The sequence below is a fragment of the Adiantum capillus-veneris genome, chromosome 27 (genome assembly GCF_014529385.1).
Source record: "Adiantum capillus-veneris isolate H3 chromosome 27, ASM1452938v2, whole genome shotgun sequence".
In the NCBI taxonomy this organism is placed as follows: domain Eukaryota; kingdom Viridiplantae; phylum Streptophyta; class Polypodiopsida; order Polypodiales; family Pteridaceae; genus Adiantum; species Adiantum capillus-veneris.
The window spans coordinates 107745825-107770086 of NC_140957.1; the positions used below are offsets into that span (position 1 = coordinate 107745825).

At 42.4% G+C, this 24262-nt stretch overlaps 1 protein-coding gene across 1 annotated transcript; it reads right to left on the minus strand.

The window, feature by feature from the left end:
- Window positions 1-4339: 4339 nt before the first annotated feature.
- LOC147422533 (pentatricopeptide repeat-containing protein At2g33680-like) lies at window positions 4340-8974 on the minus strand. Its single transcript, XM_086502674.1, has one exon. The coding sequence runs from the start codon at window positions 8456-8458 to the stop codon at window positions 5660-5662; it is 2799 nt and encodes a 932-aa protein (XP_086358800.1). The 5' UTR covers window positions 8459-8974; the 3' UTR covers window positions 4340-5659.
- Window positions 8975-24262: the final 15288 nt, after the last annotated feature.

Genomic DNA, 24262 nt, shown 5'->3' on the forward strand with positions numbered 1-24262 from the left:
TCTAAGCATTGGCAGCATGTCAAGAGGATTTTTCGCTACCGTAGTGGCACTTTACATCTTGGCTTGTTTTATCACAAGGGGGGATCATTGCCGCCTAACTTACATGCTTTTTTGGACTTAGATTGGGCTGGTTGTTTTGACACACGAGTGTCCACAAGTCATTTTTGTTTCATGCTTGGCAGTTCATGTATATCATGGTTGAGCAAGAAGAAACCTACTGTGGCCACTTCAAGTTGTGAGGCTGAGTACAGGGCAATCTTCACAGCTACAGTTGAGTGTGTATGGCTCTCAGACGCCTTATGGCTAATTTGGGTGTTGCACAGGACACTGCCAACACTATCTACACTGAGAGTCAGAGCGCATTGGCAATTGCGAGGAACCTAGTTTTTCATGCTCGCACAAAGCACATTGAGGTGCATTACCACTATGCCAGGGAGAGGCTCAGCAGGAGAGATCAGCTTGGCTTATGTGCCAACACAGGACAACCTTGTAGATCTTTTCACAAAGGCATTGTCTCGTGTGAGAAGCTTGGAGCTTACCGCAAAGCTTTGGGCTTACTCCCCTTTGTGGACTAATCATGTCCTCAAGGCATGGCACTTCCCTTTACTCATATGCCATCTCTAGTTCACCGCATCACTCCAGGGGGGATTTTTTACCAAATACATGTTGTAGTAATGTGTGTGAACACAGTAGGACCGTCGGGGCATTTTTTCCCTCTTTAGGAGGTTTTTTCCCCCGAGCATTGTATATACGCCCATCACTCTAGGGCTATCTATCTTTCCATTGCACACTAAGTAACAATCTCTCTATTGTGTGCCTTGAGCTTCCTTCGTCTTCTCCAAGCTGTGTGTGTTTCTCTGCAACCCTAATTCCAACAGTCTATTGTATCAAAAGAATGTGTGATTGTACCTGTGTGTAAATTTGGATCTATAAAGTGTCTTTGAGGTCATCAACAACTATGCATAAGTCATACTCCAGAGAACATACATCAATGTATATGGGAATCTAAAACTACTCTAAAAATTCATAGAGAGCACAATACACCTATGTATGCATTTTTTTCAGTGACATATGCATACCCTTATTTTTTGTAGTGATGGACTATCCCCCCCCCCCCGGCCCGATGTGGTGAATCATTGATTCTATTTACTTGTCAACTTGTGTTTTGACACTAGCAGGGTTTGAAAGCCCTTTACAATTGGGGGAGAATCCATTTATATTGGGGCATTTCATTTCTTATTGTGTTTATTTGGTTTGGCCATAGCCACTAAAGCTCTGTTTGGGTCATTGGATTTCTCCACTTTCCTCTTAGCCTTGGAGGCATGCATGTTAGGTAAGCTTTCCTCTTTCGCATGAGTCATAAGTATATCGAGAGATGGGACAAATGAGCTAGCCAACTCAAGAATTTTTTCATATCTTTATCATCTAATGCCTTAAGAAACTAAAGTACATCCTTCGAAGGTTCTTGGAAACCTTGCTAAGAGCTTTTGACACATTCACCTTCAATCTCTAAAGAAAATAGATCTTTGGTTTTGTCAATAGAATTTTCAGAAGATAATTGATTCTCTTGAGCATGCTTGTTGGAACTGGGTTCACCTTGAGCCCTCTTTGAGGGTTTGTCGTTAAAATTTAGATTAGGGTTGACAACTGAAGTGTAAGGTTCAAAGACATCTTCTAACAATACATCAAAATAGTTAACATTAGGGTTGGCACATAGATTTTCCTTCCGGTTCTTGAAAACATTCCTCTCGTTGAATTGCTTTTGAGGGTTTTTCTTTGGCTCTTTAGTAGTAGAGTTCTGTTGTTTTTCTTTGTGCAAAACAGGGCAATCTTTGATCAAGTGACCTTGATGGAAGCAATGAAAATAGGAGTTGGGCAAGCTTCTAGAAGATACATGATTTTTTGTTCATGTAGCAAGTTGCCTTGACAATCCTTAATAGGCACTTTGAGTTTAGGAGTCTTATTAAGGTCTACTTTTGTCAAAAATTGGGGGTCCCATTTAGGGTTGATCCCCCCTCTAGTCTTTTGCCCTAACACCTTCCCTATAGCCATACCTATATCTCTAAGCCAGGGATTATATTCCACTGGTAGATCTGGGAAATCAACACAAACAAGAGCCTTGGTAGGTTTTTCCCCTTTTGGGTTAAACCCTTTGTACCACTTAAGAGTATTTTAATAAAGCACATATGAAAAACTCTCTCTAGGACTCTGCATGAAAAGCTTATAGTAGCTTTTGCAAGTTGCCCAGCTTTGATAAAGACCTCAGGAGAAGGCTAAATAAGAAATGAGCTAAACTAGAGCCCAAAGAAATGGATGTACATGTTCAAATGTGTATCGAGCTTTACCATTCATACATATCAAACACGATTTGTTAGCATGGCTTATCCTTCATCAAGGTATATGGACAGGAAAAAGAGCTCTTTAGGCCAAGATAGCTGATGGAAAATGCAAAAGATGCAATGATGATGAAGACTTGAAGCACATTATTTTAGGCTATCACCACAATGCCAAGAAATTAGATTTCCTATAGTCTTGTTGTAAAGAAGTTCATCCTCAACAGTTCACAGCCAAGGAGATCTTGATATGGGAATGCATAAGGATGGATATCCCTTGATTGAATATGTGGAGACTCACTTACTTATGGTCTTGTTGGACTCAGAGAATTGAATCCATCTTCCATCATATATTTGGTGAAAACTCAACCTCTCTCATATTAGAGATCAAGAAACTATCTTTTTCTTGCATAAGGCACATGACAGAGGTACCTCCTATGCCTTTATATGATCTACAAAAATGCCATAGATGGCAATGTTGGAAGAACATAATGTTGAAGTCTTTCACCAAGGAGAGGTTATCTATGGCTTTCTCCTGCCTGGATTCATAATTTTCTTTCTCTGTGGGATGCCTCTGTGTGTGTGTGTGTGTGTGTGTGTGTGTGTGTGTGTAACTAGATTTCTAATTTACTTCCTCTGTGGGATACCTCTCTCTCTACTTGTGAGGCACAGTTTTAACACCTTTCTTTTTTAATATGATATCCTGTTCCTGTTTAAAAAAAAACTTTTTGCAATGCACCCTCAAAACCACAAGTGGTTTCACTCAAAAATAGCATGTGTCTTGTTGTAAAAGGAGGAATTAAAAAAAAGAATCTTTTTAGTTTATAACAAACCCAAGATTCTTGTCCACATGACAAGAATGCATTCACACATGCCTTGATCTTCCTTACTAGGTCAGGGAAAATTAAATGGCCCAAGAAGACCCCAAACAAGTCCTAATGCAAGTGTGAGAGTTGTGTGGTGACTCTTTCTATATGGTTTAAGTGGTTTAGATTATGATAAGATGTATGGTTAGTGTGAGGCTAGTGTTGCCCTTGATATGATTTTTTTATGTCGTTATGCAAAATTTTGGTAGAGATGTGGCATAGCCTACGCTCTAACTTTTGTGATGCCAGTTGTGAATGTGAGAAGCATGTACTCCTCTTAATATCTATATCCATTGTCTAAGTTATGATGACGGAGTGGTTAAGATTAACTATGAGATAACGTCACTCATGATAGCCCAATGAGAGATTAGTGTTGCATTGATTTTTATGGTGTTGATTCATGTTACGGTTTGATTCTCTTTTATTTCAAGTAAAGATTAGGTTGATATTGTGGGGATTTTGTTAAAATGTTTGTTAGATGGTTATGCGAAAGGATAGAGACTTTTTTGAGTAGTGGAGACCATTATCTACTATTTGGATTTGATTGTTCCATCATGTTTGTGATGTTAGAAAGCTCATGTGTTATATTTCTAATTCAGCGTCTTTTAAATAAGGAGTCACGTCTCTCCTACCCTCAATTCATGGGTCCTTGGTTGTGAACCTAAAAATCGTAGTAGTCGGCTGGTTGGCGGTGATTCTTACTATTTGGAATGCTCAGAGATCGGGTTCATAGATGGATTCTCTCTCTCTCTCTCTCTCTCTCTCTCTCTCTCTCTCTCTCACACACACACACACACACACACATCATCTTATATCATCTAAGGGTAGCTCAAGTTCACTAGGTACCCTTGGGTGCCGTCCATTCTCCCTATGAGATGGACATATGAATAGTCTCTCCAAGTTATGAGTGCACTCTAATGTTCCATAAAGATATTAATGTGAAAATTCTTTATTCCTTAAATAGACCCCCAAGAAAGGGATTTCTCATTTCTTATCGTATACATCTAAATGTTTTGTATCTTTTATCCATGATACACAAAGGCATAGATATGGACTTACATTGGAGGAAAGGAAAAGTACACCTTCTAGGCAATCCCCGGGCCTATTTTGAGTACCAATGGGCTTTTTGCAAATGGCAAATCGCACAAAGACCAAGAGTCATTCTTCATAGTAGCATTATACTTTGTTGGCATAGCAATAAACCAATTTTCTGGAGAAAAAAAAAAATCATAAAACGAAGCAGGCATCTCCTTATCACAAATACTCAAAATAGCCAAAAGGACCACACTTACAGCTTCCTCACCATCAGCAAATTCAAGCCATCATCACTTGCCATCCAGAGAGCATTGCACAACCACTTAGTGGTCTCTTCCTCGAGTCACCCACTAATGCAAAGACTAAGCTGAGCCGAGAACACTCCTATGGCATGCCAATTGTGTGTTTGGCCTCATAGAGCGGCCAATAGCTCATAGTCATTATGGAGGTTTTTCCTTTTCTAATCTAGATAAGCACTTAGTATGTTACGTCACTCTTGTGACATTCATGATGAGATATCATCATCAAATGTACCTTGTCTCATAAGCCATTTTGGCATTTGCAAGGGACGTCAATATATCTTTCTTTTTTCTCTCATAACTTTCAACTTTGTACTGAGATATGAGCATCATGAACTCCTCCCTGCTATGATCTCACAAGCCATTCTGGCCTTTAGGAGTCGTTGACACGCCTTAATTTGGTGTTGTCTTCTTGCACACAAATGAAGGAGCAAACATATAAATAAATTGTTAGCACCTTTTAAAACATTGGTGCATGCAACCATCACCTGTAACTGATCAGATTGATATCAGCAGCTGTGGGTAGCTCCTCAAAGGGACAACTTTCATTTTACTGCTGCACAACATGCATCACCAATTTTGACATTAACTGTGAAGGGCGATATGTTTTGAAACAGTGCCCATTTTCCATTATAATACACAATCTTTCTGATAAAAATTCGACCTCCTGCGACCTTCCCTGACCACTGAATCGAATATTTTGTGATTCATGAAGCTGTTCATGGACACAATAGACACTCAGCAAGGTGCTTAGAACAAGAACTAGGCCTTTGAACGGGAAGACATGTAGTTTTCAAGTCCATCATTGGACACTCCATCCTTCATAGACAGACTTGTCTGACAACTGAAGACTTCAACATGGACCTTGAAATGTATGAAATTTGGGCCTGACTTTTGAATCCTTAATCTGTCGCAGTTACTGACCACGTTGTCACCCTCGCTAAAAAATGTAAAGGGTCAGCAGCTGAGTGAAAGACATGGCCATTACCTGCAGCTGTAAAAGATAGCATTCCCTATCTGCCCATGTCTCAGGTGTCTCGAAAACTCCCTCGTCCTTGCAACCCACCTCAACAACCATCCTTAAACTGCTAAAAATTGCATTGAATTTATCCTTGAGGTATCATTCCTACGAGATTCCAGTTCTTTTCACCTTCTGCAACCCCAGGGCTCTGATCCTGTCTGCATCGTCTTGCAGGCCCGCGGCTGAATAAATATTGCTCATGCACACATAAGGAACGGCAGAAGATTCGTCTAATTGCACTGCGTGCTCAAAGGCTAGCTCTCCCACCTTCACATTTCCCCATTTACTACAAGCGGCCAGTAAAGAAAACCATGCTGGAAGATGATCAGATGATGGCATCTTCTTGATCATTGCCATGGCTTTCTCAAAGTGCCCTGCACGACTAAAAAGATCCACCATGCAACTATAATGTTCTGGGCTTGGTGTGATGCCATAGCTAGAGGTCATGGTCTCAAAGTACTTTGATCCCTTGTCAGTTGCTCCTAAGCTGCTACAAGCTTTTAGAATGCAAGTAAATGTCATTGCATCTGGAGAAAGGCCCTCATCTTTCAATCTCTCAAAACAGCTCAGTGCCTTTTCAAAATGGCCATGTTCAGAATATCCTGCAATAAGAGCAGTCCATGATACTACATTCCGGACTGGAAGTTGATCAAACACCTGCTCTGCCTTTTCCAGTACGCCACATTTGGCATACATGTCCACCAGAGCATTTCCAAGAACAGCCCCATTTCCAAGTAACTTCTTCCTCACAACCTCCGTATGTATTTCCTCACCTTTCTCAACCAGTCCCATGCAACTACAAGCTTTCAGAATGCAAGCATATGTTACTGCATCTGGAGAAATACCCTCATCTTTCATCTTCTCAAAATAGTGCAGTGCCTCCTCCGCATGTCCATGTTCAGCATATCCCAATAGAAGAGAATTCCATGAGATGACATCCCGGGCCAGAAGCTCATCAAAGACGTCTTGTGCCTTTTCAAGTACACCAAACTTGGCATACATATCCACTAATGCATTACCAAGCACTGTATCATTTGCCAACAACCCCATCCTCACAATCTCTGCATGTAGCCCTTCACCCCTTTCTGATGCCCCTAAACTGCCACATGCTTTCAATATGCAAGGGAATGTCACAGCATCAGGAGAAAGGCCCTCACGCTTCATCTGCTCGAAACATTTTAGTACTTCTTCAGCATTTCCATGTTGAGCATAGCCTGTCACTAATGCATTCCATGAAACTACATCCCTCGTTGGAAGCTCGTCAAACACTTCCTGTGCCTTTTCAAGCAGACCACATTTGGAATACATATCCACCAATGCGTTACCAAGCACAGTGCCATTTCCCAGTAACCCCTTTCTAACAATTTCATCGTGAATCTCTTTACCTTTCTCTGCCGCTGTCATGCTCCCACAGGCTTTCAGAATAAAAGTAAACGTTATGACATCCGGAGAGAGCCCTTCTTCCTTCATCTGTCCATAGCATTTGAGTGCTTCTTCACCATGCCCATATTGGCAATATTCTGCAATTAGTGCACTCCATGACAAGACGTCCCGGACGGGAAGATCATCAAACACTTGCCGTGCCTTGACAATTGCACCACATTTGGCATACATGTCCACCAATGCATTGCCTAAAATAGTGCCACTTCCCAATAGCCCCTTTCTCATAATCTCAGCATGTATTTCTTTTCCCTTCTCAGCTTTTTGGGTGCTACCACATGCTTTCAAAATGCAAGTAAAAGTTACTGGATTGGGGGAAAGACCATTGCATTTCATCAATTCAAAGCACGCAAGTGCTTCTTCACTATGTCCATGTTGGCAATATCCTGTAATCAAGGCATTCCAAGAAACTTCATCTCGAAAGAGAAGCTCATCAAACACTTGTCGTGCTTTGGTGACTGCACCACATTTGGCATACATGTCGACCAAGGCATTCCCAAGCACAGTGTCCTTCTCCAACAGTCCCTTTTCAATAATCTCATCATGGATCTCTTTGCCCTTCTGAACTGCCCCTACGCTTCCACAAGCTTTTAAAATGCAAGAGAAGGTCACTGCATCAGGAGAAAAGCCCTCCCATTTCATCTCTTCAAAAACTTCAATGGCTTTCTCACCATGTCCAAATTGGCAGTAACCTGCAATCAATGTATTCCAAAGCACAACATTTTTCCGCATGGCTTTGTCAAAAACTTCTTGAGCCTTACCAAGCACACCAAATTTGACATACATGTCCACTAGTGCACTTCCAAGCACAACATTGTCTACTAGGAGCCCCTTCCGAGCGATCTCAGCATGCATTTGTATGCCCTTCTCAGCTGCACCTAAGCTACTACAGGCTTTAAGTATGCAAGAGAACGTCACCGCATTTGGAGAGAAGCCTTCTAGTTGCATCTTATCAAAACAATCGAGAGCTTGTTCACCATGCCCATGCTGCGAGTACCCTGCAATGAGTGCGGTCCAGGATACCACATCTGGAACTGGAAGCTCATCAAAAACTTCTTGTGCTTTGACCAGTGCACCACATTTGGCATACATACTTACTAGGGTGTTGCCTATAAACATGTTCGTCTTTAGTGATCCAACTTTGAGAATTTCATTATGCAGTAAGCTGCCTCTGCAAAGATCCTTCCGCTCTGCACAGTCCTTAAGTAGAGAAACAAGAGCAATATTATCTTGAACTGTGTTTTGTTCTGATGATGGCACTTCATCTGCCTCTTCTTTTGCGTTCAACAATATTGGATCTTGACGTGGAAGGATACCTGCTATTGATCCCAAAAGTGGCTGTGAAATTGCTCTTCTCAGTGTATTAGCAGCCCAAGGGATCTTTTTACATGCCATGAACACTCTTCTGAGGCTGATTGTCCATTGTATGTGATGCGCAAGTATGGTAGAAAGAGGTATGCACATAAGCTCTCAGGAAGAAGCTCTTATGTTGAAAAGAAGAATGCATGTCTTCCTCCATGCGATGTCGGCACGTATCATGGTATGTTCAGCAACTCAGCAGGACATAATGTCTTGCGAAACTCAATGCCATGGCCCATCCTTACCATGGGCACCCATATACCACAGGGTATGGGGAAGGAAGTCGGGGGGACAATCTGCACCATCCACACAAGCACACAAAAGTAAACATGGTTCAAACGCTTGCATGGAGCTCTCGTGCAGGCCAAGGGGGCCACACTGCCAAAAAATGGGCTGAGTAGGTCGGGAATTGGAATCGACTTGCAGGTGTCTCGAGCACGAAATTTGAATTGGCGGGGTGGTAGACCTAGGTGAGTCAAGAGGGAGGGGGGGCGAGTCGAGATGTTGGGGAACCTGAGCCCACACAGGATGTCTATGGAGTAAGTGTGCAAGGTTGAAGGAAGGTTGCAGGGCTTCCCGAGCAAGGGGCATCAAGAAAACTCTATAAAGATTCCATTAATGGAAGAAGGACATCTTGTGCTTGTAATCCCTCTAACTAATACTAACTACACTAACTAATACTGGCGGATACTAACCTTTGTGTGGCCTACTCACACGGTGCCATTTAAATTAATTATTTTGTGGCACACAAAGATTAGTCAGTATTAGTTAGTGGCATTACAATATGCCATTAACGTGGCATTTTGCAATGCTGGAGGGCGATGCAACGGGGAGAGCAGCGCAGTTGTCGGCGTCGACTCAGAGCACAAACAAGAATGACGTCGTGCGCTAGCGCGTTCGACAGACAAACAGGAGAGAGAGAGAGAGAGAGAGAGAGAGAGAGAGAGAGAGAGGCCCGCCACAGCAGGCGCACGAGAGAGAGAGAGAGAGCTCCCCTCTGTAGCCATCGCTGCCTGTCACCCACTCCCCGCCCCACACACACGCACACATACAGAGAACGTGCTGGGAAGCCAGGATATTTTGGCGGGCGGTTAGCTCTGCCTTGCTATTTATAAAAAAAATAGAAAGTTTGTCACATTTATTTTTTCATACTCCAGAGCGTCCTTTTTTTTGGAGATAAACCAGACTCCCGCATGTGGGTGCCCTATTCCCTCTTGTAGCCTCTCTTTAATATTTCCTTTTGTTTTGTGTATGCTAATTGCATGAGGGGAGGGATGTGCTTTGATATTGATCGACAACGTTAGTGGGCTATGTCTTGTTGTTTAGTCAATGTTGCACACGATGGAGCTAATGGTTGTATTAACTTGTGGATGGTAGCCTTGGATCCACACCTTGCACTTCCCTTTAAAGGTGAATCCCCACGGCATGCATATCTTGGAGGGCTCGATTGTGTTAAAGGAGGGCTCTTCTTCAGAAACTCAAGCTATACTTGCATGTCCACACGTGTGCAAAAGGAGGAGTATGGAGCTTGTCATGTAAACTTTGGGGGTTAATGCACACAATTTGAGGGACTAAATCGACACGAAGCTTGTGTGTGTGTGTGTGTGTGTGTGTGTGTGTGTGTGTGTGTGTGTGTGTGTGTGTGTGTGTGTGTGTGTGTGTGAGAGAGAGAGAGTGAGAGAGAGAGAGAGAGAGAGAGAAGGGCAGATGTTCTATCTCAAGAGGAATAATAGGTAGATGGTTAATAAAGAAGAATTTATTAACTATAGTAGGTAAAGTGGAAAAGTAGAAGTCAAGGTTAGAAGTATCTTGGCAATCAATGAAATAGAGAGAGTTTTAGAAAGCATTAACAAGAAAAAGAAGGTTAGAGTTATCCTTCCTAGCTTTAACCAAAAGCACAATCCGGTCATCTATTGAGGCTATGTTAAGAGCAGAGATGGTTTTGTTGGAAAAGATTGTGTTCTCAAAGTCAATTTACTTTTTGTGGAAGCCGACATCTTTGAAACAAGATAAAGACACAAGCCTAGAGTGCCATAATATTAAATTATAGGTACTTATATATAAAATTTTGAAAAAGAGTATGGTGATTACCCGACCAAAGGTAACCAAAGAGACATAAATGTGTGCTGATGTTTAATTTCCCTTCAAATTGGACCATACTCAAATTGAGACTTACAGAATGATTTAATGTTAAAGCTTACATAGAAATTGCAAATGACAGGGTGTTCATGATTTAATGTTAAAGCTTACATAGAAATTGCAAATGATAGTGTGTTCAAGTACTTGAAAAATTGAAATTGAAAACCAAAACATAAAGAAGAATTACAGAGCATGTGATGCTTGAAAAAATATCAAATTATTTCGCAAGAACACAACTATATTCCATATATGTGTACAACCAATAAATGCCTCACTACATAGATTCGGTGCCCCTAAAAATAGATGAAGGTGGCCACCATACACAAAAATGACATTGTTAGAACATTCACCGTTTAACGTGGGAAGACAAGTACATGATTGTTTCACCACATGTTATTGATGTCGCATCAAAGCTAAACATCTCTAACATGTCAGTAATTATTTATCAGATTTTTGCTTTGCAGGAGAAGTATGGTCATGTGCGATCCTGTTTACCACTAATTAAAGTGACTCTAGCTATAGCAACTTTTTGGTTTATAAAGTCAATCTTCTTTTGGTTAGTATCAATTGAAATTCTGGGGCAATCAGCTTTAAAGCTACTTGTTTATCCTGAAAAAAAACAACCATTCAGTTTTTTTATTTATTTTTTGGCAAAACTCACAATTGTGAGTGAATTATATTGATCAACCCAAAAAAATACAAGATCTTCCCATGCTCGCGTCGAGCCATGACATCATCGAGAGACCATATTCACATCGGCTAACTAGGGAGCCACCCCTAACAACCCGCCCCCTTATCCTTGATACATAAGGTCAATTATCATGTTTCATTCTTTAGAGATCTTCTATTTCCCGACGGCCAAGATTTTCCCCCTTCCTAAGCATTCCATCTGCTGACAACAAGGCATAGGTAATCCTAGACCAATCGTCCGAGTTTTGCTTGCGTCCAAGCGTCCATATTAGCACTTTGCTTTCTTGTATAATTTCTATGAAACTTGCCACCTCAGGATCTCCTTCAAATACACGGTGGCTCCTTGTCTGCCATTGTTAACCCTCACGGACACCTTATCACCTTCGACGGACACCTTATTATTTATTTGTTGATTGAGTCATGGACCAGGCTTGTCGGTCCAATAGATGTGTAGGTGATCGTCAAAAAGAGGCACACCACTTATCTCATTTTTATAGTAGTTTTGCAACAACCGGCCACTGTGAGCACCCATGTGTGAATGGGTCAAACTCTTATAAAAGGTCCATTTGACCTAAAAATCCTCACTCTTGGAGGTGTAAGCTAAAAAATCCTCATTCTTGGAGGTGTAAGCTAAGAAGTGCTCTTGCTCCATCTCTGTCTCCTTCTCCTTCATGTGCTCACGTGTGTATGTGTGTGTGTGTATGCGAGAGAGAGAGAGAGAGAGAGAGAGAGAGAGAGAGCGAGAGAGAGAGAGAGAGAGAGAGAGAGAGAGAGAGTGTAATAGAGCATTGCGGCGGCACCGACGGCGGCTCCTTCTTCTTCACAGCACAGGATCCTTCACGACGGAAGCATTGAGCGGTGAGTGCCACACCATCGTTTCTTTGAGCTTGCTAGGACTGTCTAGTTGTGTGCTTGCAGCCTTTCGAGGCTCGGACACAGTGCACAGGCAATTTCCCAGCCTCCGACCGTGCGGCAAAGCACACATTTTTGGTGCCGCTGTCGGGGACTGCCTTGCATTAAGCTTGAGGAGCACTCAGTGCTACCTCTGGAAGCCTTTCTTCCATTTGTTTTCATGTTTTTATCTGAGCTTGTGTAGATATGCTAAGTGACTGTAATGCGCAGGTTTAGCAGGTTTGTTATAATCTGTTAGTGTTGAAATGTGAAGGTTTTCTGTTAGATTTTCTAAGACTTATAATGTGCTCTGTGAGTAGAGTGAGTACTCTGCGAGTGAGCAATTAGTTAGGGTAGACAGTGAACAATAGTGTAGACAATGAGAAGTAGAGTAGACAGTGAGCAGTAGAGTCGACTGTATGTGAGCGTGCAGTTCTGTGTTAGACACTGTTTGAGCAGAGGTAATTAGTGTTAATTAATTGTGTTAGCTGTGTGTTAGCTGCAAGGAGGTTAGGTAGAGCTGCTAGGGATATCTGGGACTAAAAAGAAAACTCAAAACAAAACAAAAATAAATAAATTTTAAAAAAATGCTCGAGATATTTGGGAATAAAAAGAAAACTCAAAACAAAAAAGAAAATTAAAAATTCTCACTTTAAAAGGAAGGGATCGAAATCTTCTTTCAAGCCCAAGCCCAAGCCCGGGCCCAGGCCTCAGTCCTCAATCTTATGATATAATGTACACACTACTTTATATATAAAGACTAGGACCTCAAGTGAAGGGAGGGCATGTGGGACAAGTTCCTCAAGTCCTTCACCATCCCCTTCACACTCACCCTTTGGACTTACCCACCGAGGAAAAGACTATTTTTAAGATTTCGAGGGCTTTACGTAATCGAATTGGGGACTGTAAAGCACGGCTTGTCCGTCTAGCCAAGACGCTTGTTTTGAGCTATCACACGCCATATTCCGTGGCTTGGTTAGAAACAGGACCAAAAATAACCAAAAAAATTGGGTTGTAAACACCTAAAAAACTCGGTAACCGGCCTCCACGGGCACTCACCAACACTTCTCCTAGTGTTGAGGTCACATGCACTTACGCTCTGGTCGTGTGCTAGAGGACGAGCACATAGAGAGTGTCTCTGTTTATGCGGGCACTCATTATTCCTCTACCTTAGGCTCTAGGCTCTCAGCGGGAACCCAAGGTAGTACCACTCAGGACCCACATATTGCATCTAGTGACTCTTGCTCTAACTACGACATCATGGGAGGTTACCCAATGCCAAATCTTGATAGTTCAAGCCGAGACATGCATGCCATGGGTCCACGGTCCGGGCTGAGTGTGCTTAGCTGTTTGAAGGATACTTTTAGTAGAGCCACTCACTCTGAACATGGAGCTAACGATGTGAATGAAGAGGGTGGGGAAGTAAATTCACCATTCATGAACAACGTAGACCCCATGCTCTCGGAGAGTGTGCATGTGAATACTCCATTCACTGCACCACCTGACTCTTCAGAGCTATTTCCCTCGAGGTTATATTACCTGATGGTAGAAGCCTTGCCGAAGTGCAAGAGGTTGAGCGATATATCATTGCAACGAGGAAAAAGGAAATCGAGAGCTTACGCAAGGCGGAGCGACGGAGAGAGCTTAAGGCAAAGGCCCCTATTTCAACATCCATGCTAGTCGAGAAATCGAGTGCTCCTGTATTAGCAACCACTAAGGGTCAACCCATAGAGAGCCACATTGCATCTAGTTCAAAGGACACCCCTAGCACCTCAATCCTAGATGGAGTGTTTCTAAATGAGAACTGGGAGTATGAACTACAAATGGAAACTCTAATTGACATATACACAGGTCACACCTATCACGTGGGTTGGTTAGATGTCCTACAATCCACAACGGGTGCTACTAGCATAGAGGATCAACAACAAAGAGTTTGTGATGTCATCCATAGGGTTATTGAGCTGGAGAGGTAGAACAAGGGATCCACATGCCTTCAACGTGTCTCATGAGATTCTTGGATACAGGGAAGGCTAGGTAACCAACCTTATCGCAAATGGAGACTCCCTTGGTAAGTCCGATGGATCCTCCATATGTTATTTCTCTAGGGGTCTCAGTACAATCTGAGCCCACAAGTGATAGCTTTACCTTTCCAAGTTTAGCTCATCTTTCTCTTAATGACACCACGGCTACCATGCCTATGCTAGTGATGGACATGCCAAGAAACACGCCATGGACCTCATTTGTTAGTAAAGCACCACTACATGGTATCCTTATTTCTGCAACAGTACCTACAAGTGTGTATCAATCATATGCACCTATGGGTCCTCATGCTCATGTAGCTCCTACCCCTCCCATTGTTTCAACAACTTATGCTCCACAACCACAACATCCAAGCTCTTATTCCAATGGGACCATACCGGGCTAGCATTAGCATGTCACATCCGACATCCGCTATGTCTAGGGCCACACATATGAACTTTGGGCCACCACATGACACAATATCGTACCCAACTTGGAACCCAAGGGCTTCCTATACGCCAAGCCTGATGCCAACCCCCATTCCACATGCAGTCTCGAGAGCGCCTGTCCCCACTATACCTGCTCACTTAGGTGACTTGGCAACATTTGCTCAAGCTATTGGTCGATCCATTGCTGAAAATATGTGTAACACATCGGATAGAGAGCCTAGAAGTAAGGCAGTGCAAATAGCCAAGCTCAAACAAAAGTTTAGTGGAGATGGGGACATGAGAAATCATATCAAAGTGTTTGAACAAATATGTAATTCTCTAGGAGAACAAATGACCTGCATAAGAGTAATGCTTTAAGTCTCACCTTGAGTAGGAAGGCTGGGGATTGATATAGAACCCTAAGGGTGAAAGAGAAAACGATTTATCCTACTCTTAGGAGACTATTCTTGAAAGAGTACATACGAGAGGGAGTAATTTGGGGTGTAGCATCTCAACTCCAGAAATCCCAACGAGAGGACGAAGAGTCGATGAGAAACTTTATTAGTCACTTGACGCATTTGAATTCTCGTTGTAATCCAAATAAGCGCTTCAATAATAAAAAATTGCTTGATAGATTCATTAGGGGACTATGATATGAGGATATCTACAATGGACTAGTCATTAGAGGAATCACCACTTGGGAAGCAGTCACCACCAATGTAATCCAATTGGAGGATAATTTAATGATTCAAGGAGAAAGAGTGTCTGTTGAGCCTAAATCTACTAGCTTGCAAGCATCGGGGCATGAGCCAATGACAATAAAGCCTATTGCTAAAGAGCCAAAGATATCTGAGATGACTTTAGCAGATTCACCAAGGCCAATCAAAAAAGTCTTAGAGACAATCGTTGTCGGGGGATATGTATTCGCTACGTGAGCCAGGCAGGCGCCGGGCCGCTGGATGTGGGAGGTGTGAAAGAGAGAGAACAAGAGACATTGATGCAAATGACTCTCGCAATCACCGTAATCATCAATTAATTGATTAATGCTCTAAGTACAACTTAATCTTTAGCCAAGGCAGGCTGTTAACAACACCGTCACTTGGATCATCTGCTAACTAGGAGTTTAAGCTCCCCTTTATAGGATTAACCGGGCCGTTAATGACATCGGACTTAACAAAATGCCAAATCAATCTCTAGCTGATGACGGTGATGGTAATTATCTCTTGTCGCTTTATCTGCTTCAAGTTCCATTAGATTCTGCAAGCTTCAAGTCAGTTCACTACCTCAATTATCAAGCCTCAATTATTATCGATTATCCTGCAACTTCCTGCTCTTTAATTGCTATATGAAGATTTAACACTTGCTTGACCAATACATTTGCTTAGCCTGCCTTGTGCTTTCCTCTTCCGAGCTCATTCAACAATTCTGAGGTCTCTCCTTCTCAAGCACTTTACACCCCTCTTCTCTATTTTATGGCCGAGAGCAAGAGAAAGAGTCTCTCTTGCTTGCTCTGCTAGCCGTGGACAAGAGCGAGAGAAAGAGTGCTTTATGCTTCCTTCTTCTCTCCTTCAAGCTCCCTGATCCCCTTCTTTTCTTTCTCACCTTATCTTACCGAGCTCCTCGCCAAGCCTTGCTCCTCCTTAATGCTTCATGCCCTTGCTTCCTTTTTGTCACCATGGCCGATAGAGAGAGTGGCTTAACCTTGTGTCGGAGGACGAGAAAGAGCGCGGGAGAGAGCCCTCAACTCCACTTCTTCGTGCCCTTCTCCTTGCTATGCCGGAGTTCTCCCTTCCTTCTCCTCCTCGCCTTCTTCGAGCTTCGCTTGCCGAGGACGAGAGTGAGAGAGATCGAGCTTGCTTGCTCCGAGCTTCCTCTTCCCCTCTCGATGGTTCTCTCGTGCCTTGCTTCGTTTTCTTCTCCTTGCCCCTCGTTCAACAAAAAAAACTCCCTATTTTTGCGCCGTCGGTGATGTGGCGCATGAAGCGAACCCTATGACGTGGCAGCCCAATTTTTTCACCGCCGCCAAATTGCACATGGTTAGCACCAAATTGTGCGCCCTAGTCTGCCGGTCAGTTCTTGTTTCAGGCGCGCTCTCAACTGCCTGCTCTACAGCCCGGCGCGAGCTCCTCTTTGCTTTCTCTGCGTCCTCGCCGCTGCCTGCACTGCTTCTCTCCATTTTTCCTCGTTTTCACACTTTCAAAACTTCTTAGTTAAAGTGGGTGTCCATTTCATGGGAGGCCAATGCCCCAAAACCCTTTTCTCGGGTGGCCTTTGGACCTCATCATGGGTGGCCTTAAAATTTGGTTGCCCTTGGGCATTGGGCGGCCTCACCTTACGATGTTAAGGGAGGGCGGCCCCTTTGCCTTGGGCGGCCACAGCTTCATAGTGGAGGGCACCACATTTGATACGCATATCTTGCTTTCGTAAAGGCGCCACTAGCCACCGACTAACATTATCATTGTGAGTTTTTGTTGCCCGTTTCAGTGTTGCGGACATTGCCACGGCCATTTAGATGCAAGTATAAGTGATTGCTTTCGCATCTGCTCAAAATAACCAATTTCTTGGCCCTGCCTCTGTTGGGTTTATCCCGTAATCATTGCATTCCAAGAGATGACATTCCAAACATAATGCTCCTCGAGCACTTATTGATCTTTTAATTGCACTGTATTCTATAGCAGCCTGTTGAACCCCAAAAACTCCCAGATGGCACACTGACTGAGCGGACTGGACTGGTACGGAGCCGTCCCCCGGTGCATCTTTAACGACCAATAACCGGGCAACCGTAACTCCGATAACTAATCTGAAAAGACGGACGCGCTCCACAAAGTGAGTACTTTAGGCCCGTGCATTCATTTCATTTCTGCCACCTCAACTGCAGTTGCCCAATCCGGTACGGATCTGCAGTTGACTTAAACTTTAAACTACCATAACTTCTTCACCGTAGCTCCAATCAACGAGCCGTAAAGACAGGCCGGTAGAGCACTTCAAGCACTATAGTTTTAGATCATAATCTCCCATTTGTGCTCACTTTAAGCATAGTCTTTTTTAGCATCATTAAGGCATCAGTTGGCCCTTTTAAGCCGCATCTAGCATACATTAATCATTAAACTTGACCTGTTATCAAGCCCTGATCACTGCTCACTATATGTGTAGGCTTCAAAGAAGCTTAGCTTGCATTTCTCTGCTATTTTTCTCTTCATGGCAGTGGACCTGCACGACATCGTACTCCACAAAACAATCATATGTATCCAAGAAGGGAGCAACAATGGTTCTCAGTTTGCTATGGTCTACATAGAACCAGTGAATGCCCTACTCTTAGAGTAAAGTTTAATGGGAATTGCAATGCCTGTGGGAGGTATGGTCATCAAACTAAGGATTGCATAGTATTTAAACGCGCGATGGCCAATAGACCAACCTTAGCATGGACGGATACACCTCGAGTGCCTGCATTGATGCCGGCCCCACCTCTTGAACAAACGTCACAACACATGGTCCCTAGGGCCCAAAATGTTGTTCAAACAACACCCTTACCATCTCCAGTGCTAGGACCGCAACCACCACATCCGAGAATCACTTCTATGAATCAAGTGTGTTGTGAGACATCTATTGTTGGTTTGGAAGGCTTTGAGGAAGATATAGACCCTAATATTGCCTATGGGATCGATGCACTTGATGAAAGTCCACAATACTACATGGATGACTATTGGGGACAAGTCAAACCTGTCTATCAAGTAGCTGCTCTTGCGGCAAGAGGTCAAAATATCAATTACACTGCCAAGAGACAACCTCTTCAATGCTATGAGTGTGGAGGTCCACATCGTGTAGCCGCATGTCCTATTAGATTACAAAAGAATGCCACAATGATGCAAACCAATCAAGGGAGCACATCTAAAATGCTGATACTCATGTGTAATTGATGTGGCATAGATCATTTGATTGCCCAATGTCCTAATAATCCAAATGCACCAAAGATAACGCCATTGAACTTAACTAAGGTTACCGAGGAGCCAACACAAAGTACGCCTATGGTAGTAGTAGATGTACTCACACGATCGATGCTCCAAAACCAAAATTATATTCTTGAAGAAAGAGACACGACATCAATTGCCCAATCTCAAAAGAAGAAGAAAACATGGAGGAAGAGATCGCAAAAAGCAGCAAAGTCAGACGCCAGTTCAAAGACCAATACAGGGACTGGTGACGACTCCATATATATGAACGATGTTGAAGAGGATTCTGATTTAGTTGAAACCATGGAGACTAAAACGACTACTAGGAAAGAAACAAACAAGAAAGATGGTCATAGCCACAATGGTCAGGACCCAAGAAGAAGATAGGAACTTACCCAAACCCTACTACAAAGGATCCAGTACCTAGGCATATCCAGATTACCGACACAGTGTTCCTATGCAAAAGCAGCCTCACAAAGTCCATAGACCATTAGCCATACCTAGCGTTGTCCAGGAAGAAAGTGACTTTAAGTCATGGGAAAGTGAGCATACTCCCTTCTTGTTTGAGAGAATGTTTACAGACTACCTAGCCCTATCAAAGAAATGGAGATCCCATCATCCCCACGTTAAGGGAATGAAGCCTAGAAAGTACCGTTAAATATTGCCAAATTGATGGATTTCATGGCTTCAGAAGTTAGAACCACCATCATATCCAAACTATATGGAGACCCCGAGCTATTCTTAGCTCTTCGGGCTTTCCTCAATGGAGAACTGAAAGTCGGGCTACACAATTTTCACAGATGGATGGAGCTAGGGAGGTGCCAATAGAGGAGGAACACTTAGATCCACAACCCAACCTAGATGAGAACTCTGTTGTTGAAATACCTGTCAAGTTGGGACAATACTTTGAAGGCGATGATTCCAATGCGACCATACCAATCACTACCAAGGGATTAATTGTGAAAGAAGGATCCTTGATGGTGGCGCTGGGGTTAGAATTGCGACTAAAAATTTATGGGAAATTATGGGAAGACCTCACCTTGGGACCACAAACATAGTGGTAAAGATGGTCAATGGGACTATTGTTAAGCCTATTGGGATGCTAGAAGATCTCAAGATCAAGGTCTTTAGACAAAAAATAAGGAATACCTTCATTGTTATGGGTTTCTCCAAGCAGACTTTGTCATCTGAGATGATCTTGGGGCGTCCTTTCATGAGCTGGGAAGCAAAAATGGTGCATGACTGGTCTAAAAACTTGATTTTGTCATTTGAGTTGATCTTGTAGCTGGTCAGGCAAATCCTCTAGGAAACCGATTTAAAGTTGATCATAGATCTGACACCACAGTTCACTCGGTCCCATTGCAGTATTGTTACACGTGTAAAATGGACACTGATGTTGGGGAAGATTCTCCTTATATAGATGTTCTACCTGGGATGACTGAGTCTGACAATGTGGATTGGGTCCACCTAGCAGCAATCATAGACACTTGGGGAAATAGGGGGACGACCTGGGTAACATCTGAGGGGGATGAAATGCTAAAACTTGTACCCTTAAATATGATAGGAGCAATGCATATAGCTTATGATGACCTACAAGATGAAGGCTTGACTGACATTGGAGCCAGTAGCGTTTCACAGGACTATAGCCCACACAATTTGGAGTCAAAATCATCAATTGAATTCGACTCTGAGGACGAAGAATTTGAGTTAAATCTTGGTGCAAATGTGGGAACAAACCATTCAAGGCCGAGTGGTACCATAGATGACAATCTATCCAAGAGAGCAGAAGACACAAGTAGCGATTCATCTAGTGACACTTCACTAGAGATCGACCGTAATCGAAAATTAGACAAGAAGATTAAGAGACATAAGAGGCAATGATATCGAGCAAATGTGCGGGCTAGAATAAATGAAAAGAAATCTATTGCAGAATGGCTTAATTATATAGGGACATGTGATGCTCATCGGAAGCTGGTAGATAACTGGGTTGAATACCTTCAGTGTTATGTGGTGTAGTCCACAACCCATTGACATCGCATAGCTAAAGGCTACAGAGAAGCCAAAGTTGAGCCGTACCGTTAGGAGATGACAAAATTGAGAGTCAGCTCAACAAAAGGAAGCAAAAGACAAATCACAGTCCACAGAGCAACAAGACCCCACAGACTTATACCCTGCACCTGATCATTTCAAATCCTACACCACAGAGGAACGTAAGGTTGTGTATACAAAGGCCTAGAGAACACCTATCAATGGAAGTAATGGAGTCTATGATGGTCCATCGATAGTTAAGGAAATAGAACCAGGCGAGGAGTCCAAACCTATTTTCATTGCCCAAGATTTGATAGAGGCTGAAGAATATGTACTTAAAGAACTTCTCAAGGAATTTAAGAACATATTTTCTTGAACATATCATAATATGAAAGGTGTTCCACCTTCCGTGGTGCAACACACAATTCCCATGAATAGCATGTCTAAACGAATCCAGCAACAATCCTACCCAATGAATCCTGAGTATGCAAAGATTGTTCAAGAAAGCTTGTGAAATGAGGATTCATATACCCTATTGATCACTCAGAATGGGTGTCTCCAATAATTATTGTGTCAAAAAAGAATAGGAAACTCAGAGTGTGCGTGGATCTCAAGAAGGTCAATGCCGCCACTAGGAGGGACCATTATCCCTTGCCATATTTAGAACATGTGCTTGAAAGAGTTGCAAAAAAGGAAGCTTATATCTTTTTCGATGGGTACTCTGGATACAATCAAATCACAATTGCACTAGAGGGCCAAGCTAGAACGGCTTTTATAACCGAATTTGGAGTGTTCACATTTCGTGTTATGGCTTTTGGCTTAACCAATGCCCCTGCTACCTTCCAAAGATTGATAAACACTGCTTTTAGAGAATATTTGAGGGAGTTTTGTGAATCTTTCTTAGATGACCTTTGTGTTTATTCCTCTTGGAAGGAACATCTATCATGTTTACAAAGACTGTTTGAGAAGTGTAGATTGTATCGCATCTGCTTAAACCCTTTCAAATGCCAATTTTGGCTTAAACATGGAGTCATTTTAGGGAATATAGTGTCCAAAAATGGGATTTCCACATATGAGAGCAAAATAATAGCCATTTTCAATTTTCCACCATCTACAAACTATAAAGGAGTTCAAAGGTTCATGGGCCATGTTGCTTATTACAGGCGGTTTATTTTAAACTTTGTCGAGATAGCTCGTCCTCTGTGCAAGCTTGTTATTGAGTTCCACTGGACCGCAGAGTGTGACCATGATTATGAGTCATTAAAAAAGACCTTAACCAGTGCTCCCATTCTACCAGTGCCTAGTTGGAATAATGTAATTTTCCATGTGCATATTGATGCATCAAACTTTGCTATTGGGTGTGTTCTAGCTCAATCAGGAGAACATAAATTGGACTAACCCTAATATTAGCTTTGCAAACCGTCAATTAAATGATGGTGAGAGGAACTACACCACTACAGAGTGGGAACGTTTAGATCTGATTTATGCAGTGAAGAAATTTTGCTACTACCTTCTTGCCAACAAGTTTGTTTTCTATGTTGATCATCAAGCATTATCTAGTAAATAAACCTTGTTCCACGAGAAGAATTACATGATCGTTGTTAATTATTCTTGAGTTTGATTTTACCGTTGTGGTGAGACCCGGTAAAAGACACGTCATGGCAGATCATTTGTCTCGCATACCTAATGTGAAGCCCCTACTAGAATCAATGATGAATTGCCCGTTACTTCCCTGTTCCTAGTAGAGACCATGCATGAATGGAGTGAGAAGATTGTGAAATTTTCAGTTAACGGTTTTCCACCCAAGGAGCTTCATAAGGATATAGCTCGAAAACTATTAAAAGAATATGAACCTTATTCTCTAACTGCAGGAACTCTCTACAAGCTAGGGAAGGACGATATTCTTAGACGTTGTGCCCCTGAGGATAAGTATTAAATACTTACTGCAAGAAGCCCACATGGGTATAGCCGGAGGATATTTATCAGGGAAACTAACTGTTAGAAAGGTGTTGCAATCAGGCTATTGATGGCCTACCTTATTCAAGGATGCATCACTTTTTGCAAAAGGGTATGATGAATTCCAACGTTACAAGATCAAACAACGAAAGGATAAGATGCCCTTACATCCCTTTAAAGTGACTCAACCATTTGAAAAATGGGGTTTAGACTTTGTAGGCCCAATAAGTCCAACAGCTCGTAACACTCAATCTCGATATATTATCATTGCCACTGACTATGTGACAAAGTGGGCGGAAGCTAGGGCGACACACAAGGTTGATGCAAGGTCAACTGCCAAGTTTCTCTTTGAGAACGTTATTATAAGATTTGGTTGTCCCTTTGAAATTGTGAGTGACAATGGTACTCATTTTATAGATGGAGTGATAAAGGAACTCACAACAAACTTCATGATGGCTCACCATAAGTCTTTACTGTATTACCCACAAGCAAATGGCCAAGTTGAGAGTACTAACAAGACCTTAATTTCTATCTTGACCAAAACAGTGGAAGCTCATTGCACAAATTGGGATTTAAAGCTGACATCAGCTCTATGGGCTTATTGTACTTCTTATAAAGTGGTTATTAGTTGTACACCGTTTAAAATGGTATATGGCCAAGAAGCAGTTATGCCATGGGAGTTTGTAATTCCTAGTCTACGGGTAGCTTCACAAGAAGGTTGAGACGGTAACCCTTTAGTTGAGCGTTTATATATCCTTGAAAGGTTAGACGAAGAAAGTCAATTGGATGTGCAAAATGCACTTGTGGAGAAAGATAGGAGAAATAAATGGTTTGACCGTCATCTAAAGAAAAAAGATATCAATGTTGGTTATGTATGGAGTGCGAAACGACAAGAAAAAGTTGAAATATGCGGAAAAAGGACCATATAGAGTATGCGAAATCACCCCACAAGGTACCATTCGTGTGGAAATTCTTGATAGAGTTGAAACCATTGGATTCCTCAATGGGAGAAAATTTAAAAGATACTATGATCCTTTAAGCCAAGAAGAGCTACCTGCCATCCACACAAAAAAGGCAGCCAAGGCACAAGCAGAAATGAAGAAGATACAAGCTCAAGCTGAGGCTAAGGACCAACAACAATGCATAAGACGCCAACGAGACCAACCTTGGAGTTACACATGCATTTAACGTTGAAACAAAGGATGATTGGTTGGACTCTGACACACCTCTATGATACTCTATTGAGTTAAATAGCACCTATGGGAAAGTGCTTTACAACGCCTTATTGGACACAGGTGCTAAATATAATCTCACTACAAGAGGTTGTGTGCTCTTGTGACGCTGTTAGCGACGGAAATACACTGGGTTTTTATAACCCCCGGCGTCGCTAAAACCGTCGCTAACAGCGTCGCTACGAGAGCGTCGCTATAGGCGTCGCTATGAGCGTCGCTATATAGCGACGCCTATAGCGACACTCTCACAGAAGAGTATAGCGACGCATATAGCGACGCTACAGAGCCATAAATAGCGACGCTTATAGCGACGCCCGAGAGAATATTTTTTTGGTGGCAGGGCATTGAATGCCCTGCCACCCATCAACCATATTGTACTTGATTCAGTTTTTAAAAAAAGTGCAAAGGTAGATAACAGACCCAAAATAGTCACCCACAAGACGCATTGTTTGCAAAATTGACAATTGTACACATCATAGGCAAACTGAATTGATTGGCAAATGTAATAATGACAATTGTACAACATCATAGGCATAAAGAATTGATTGGCAAAAGGAATTGCGGTGACAAATGTAA

Coding starts and splice junctions, on each gene's coding strand:
- LOC147422533 (XM_086502674.1), bottom strand. CDS start 8,458: ATGTGCATACCTCTTTCTACCATACTTGCGCATCACATACAATGGACA.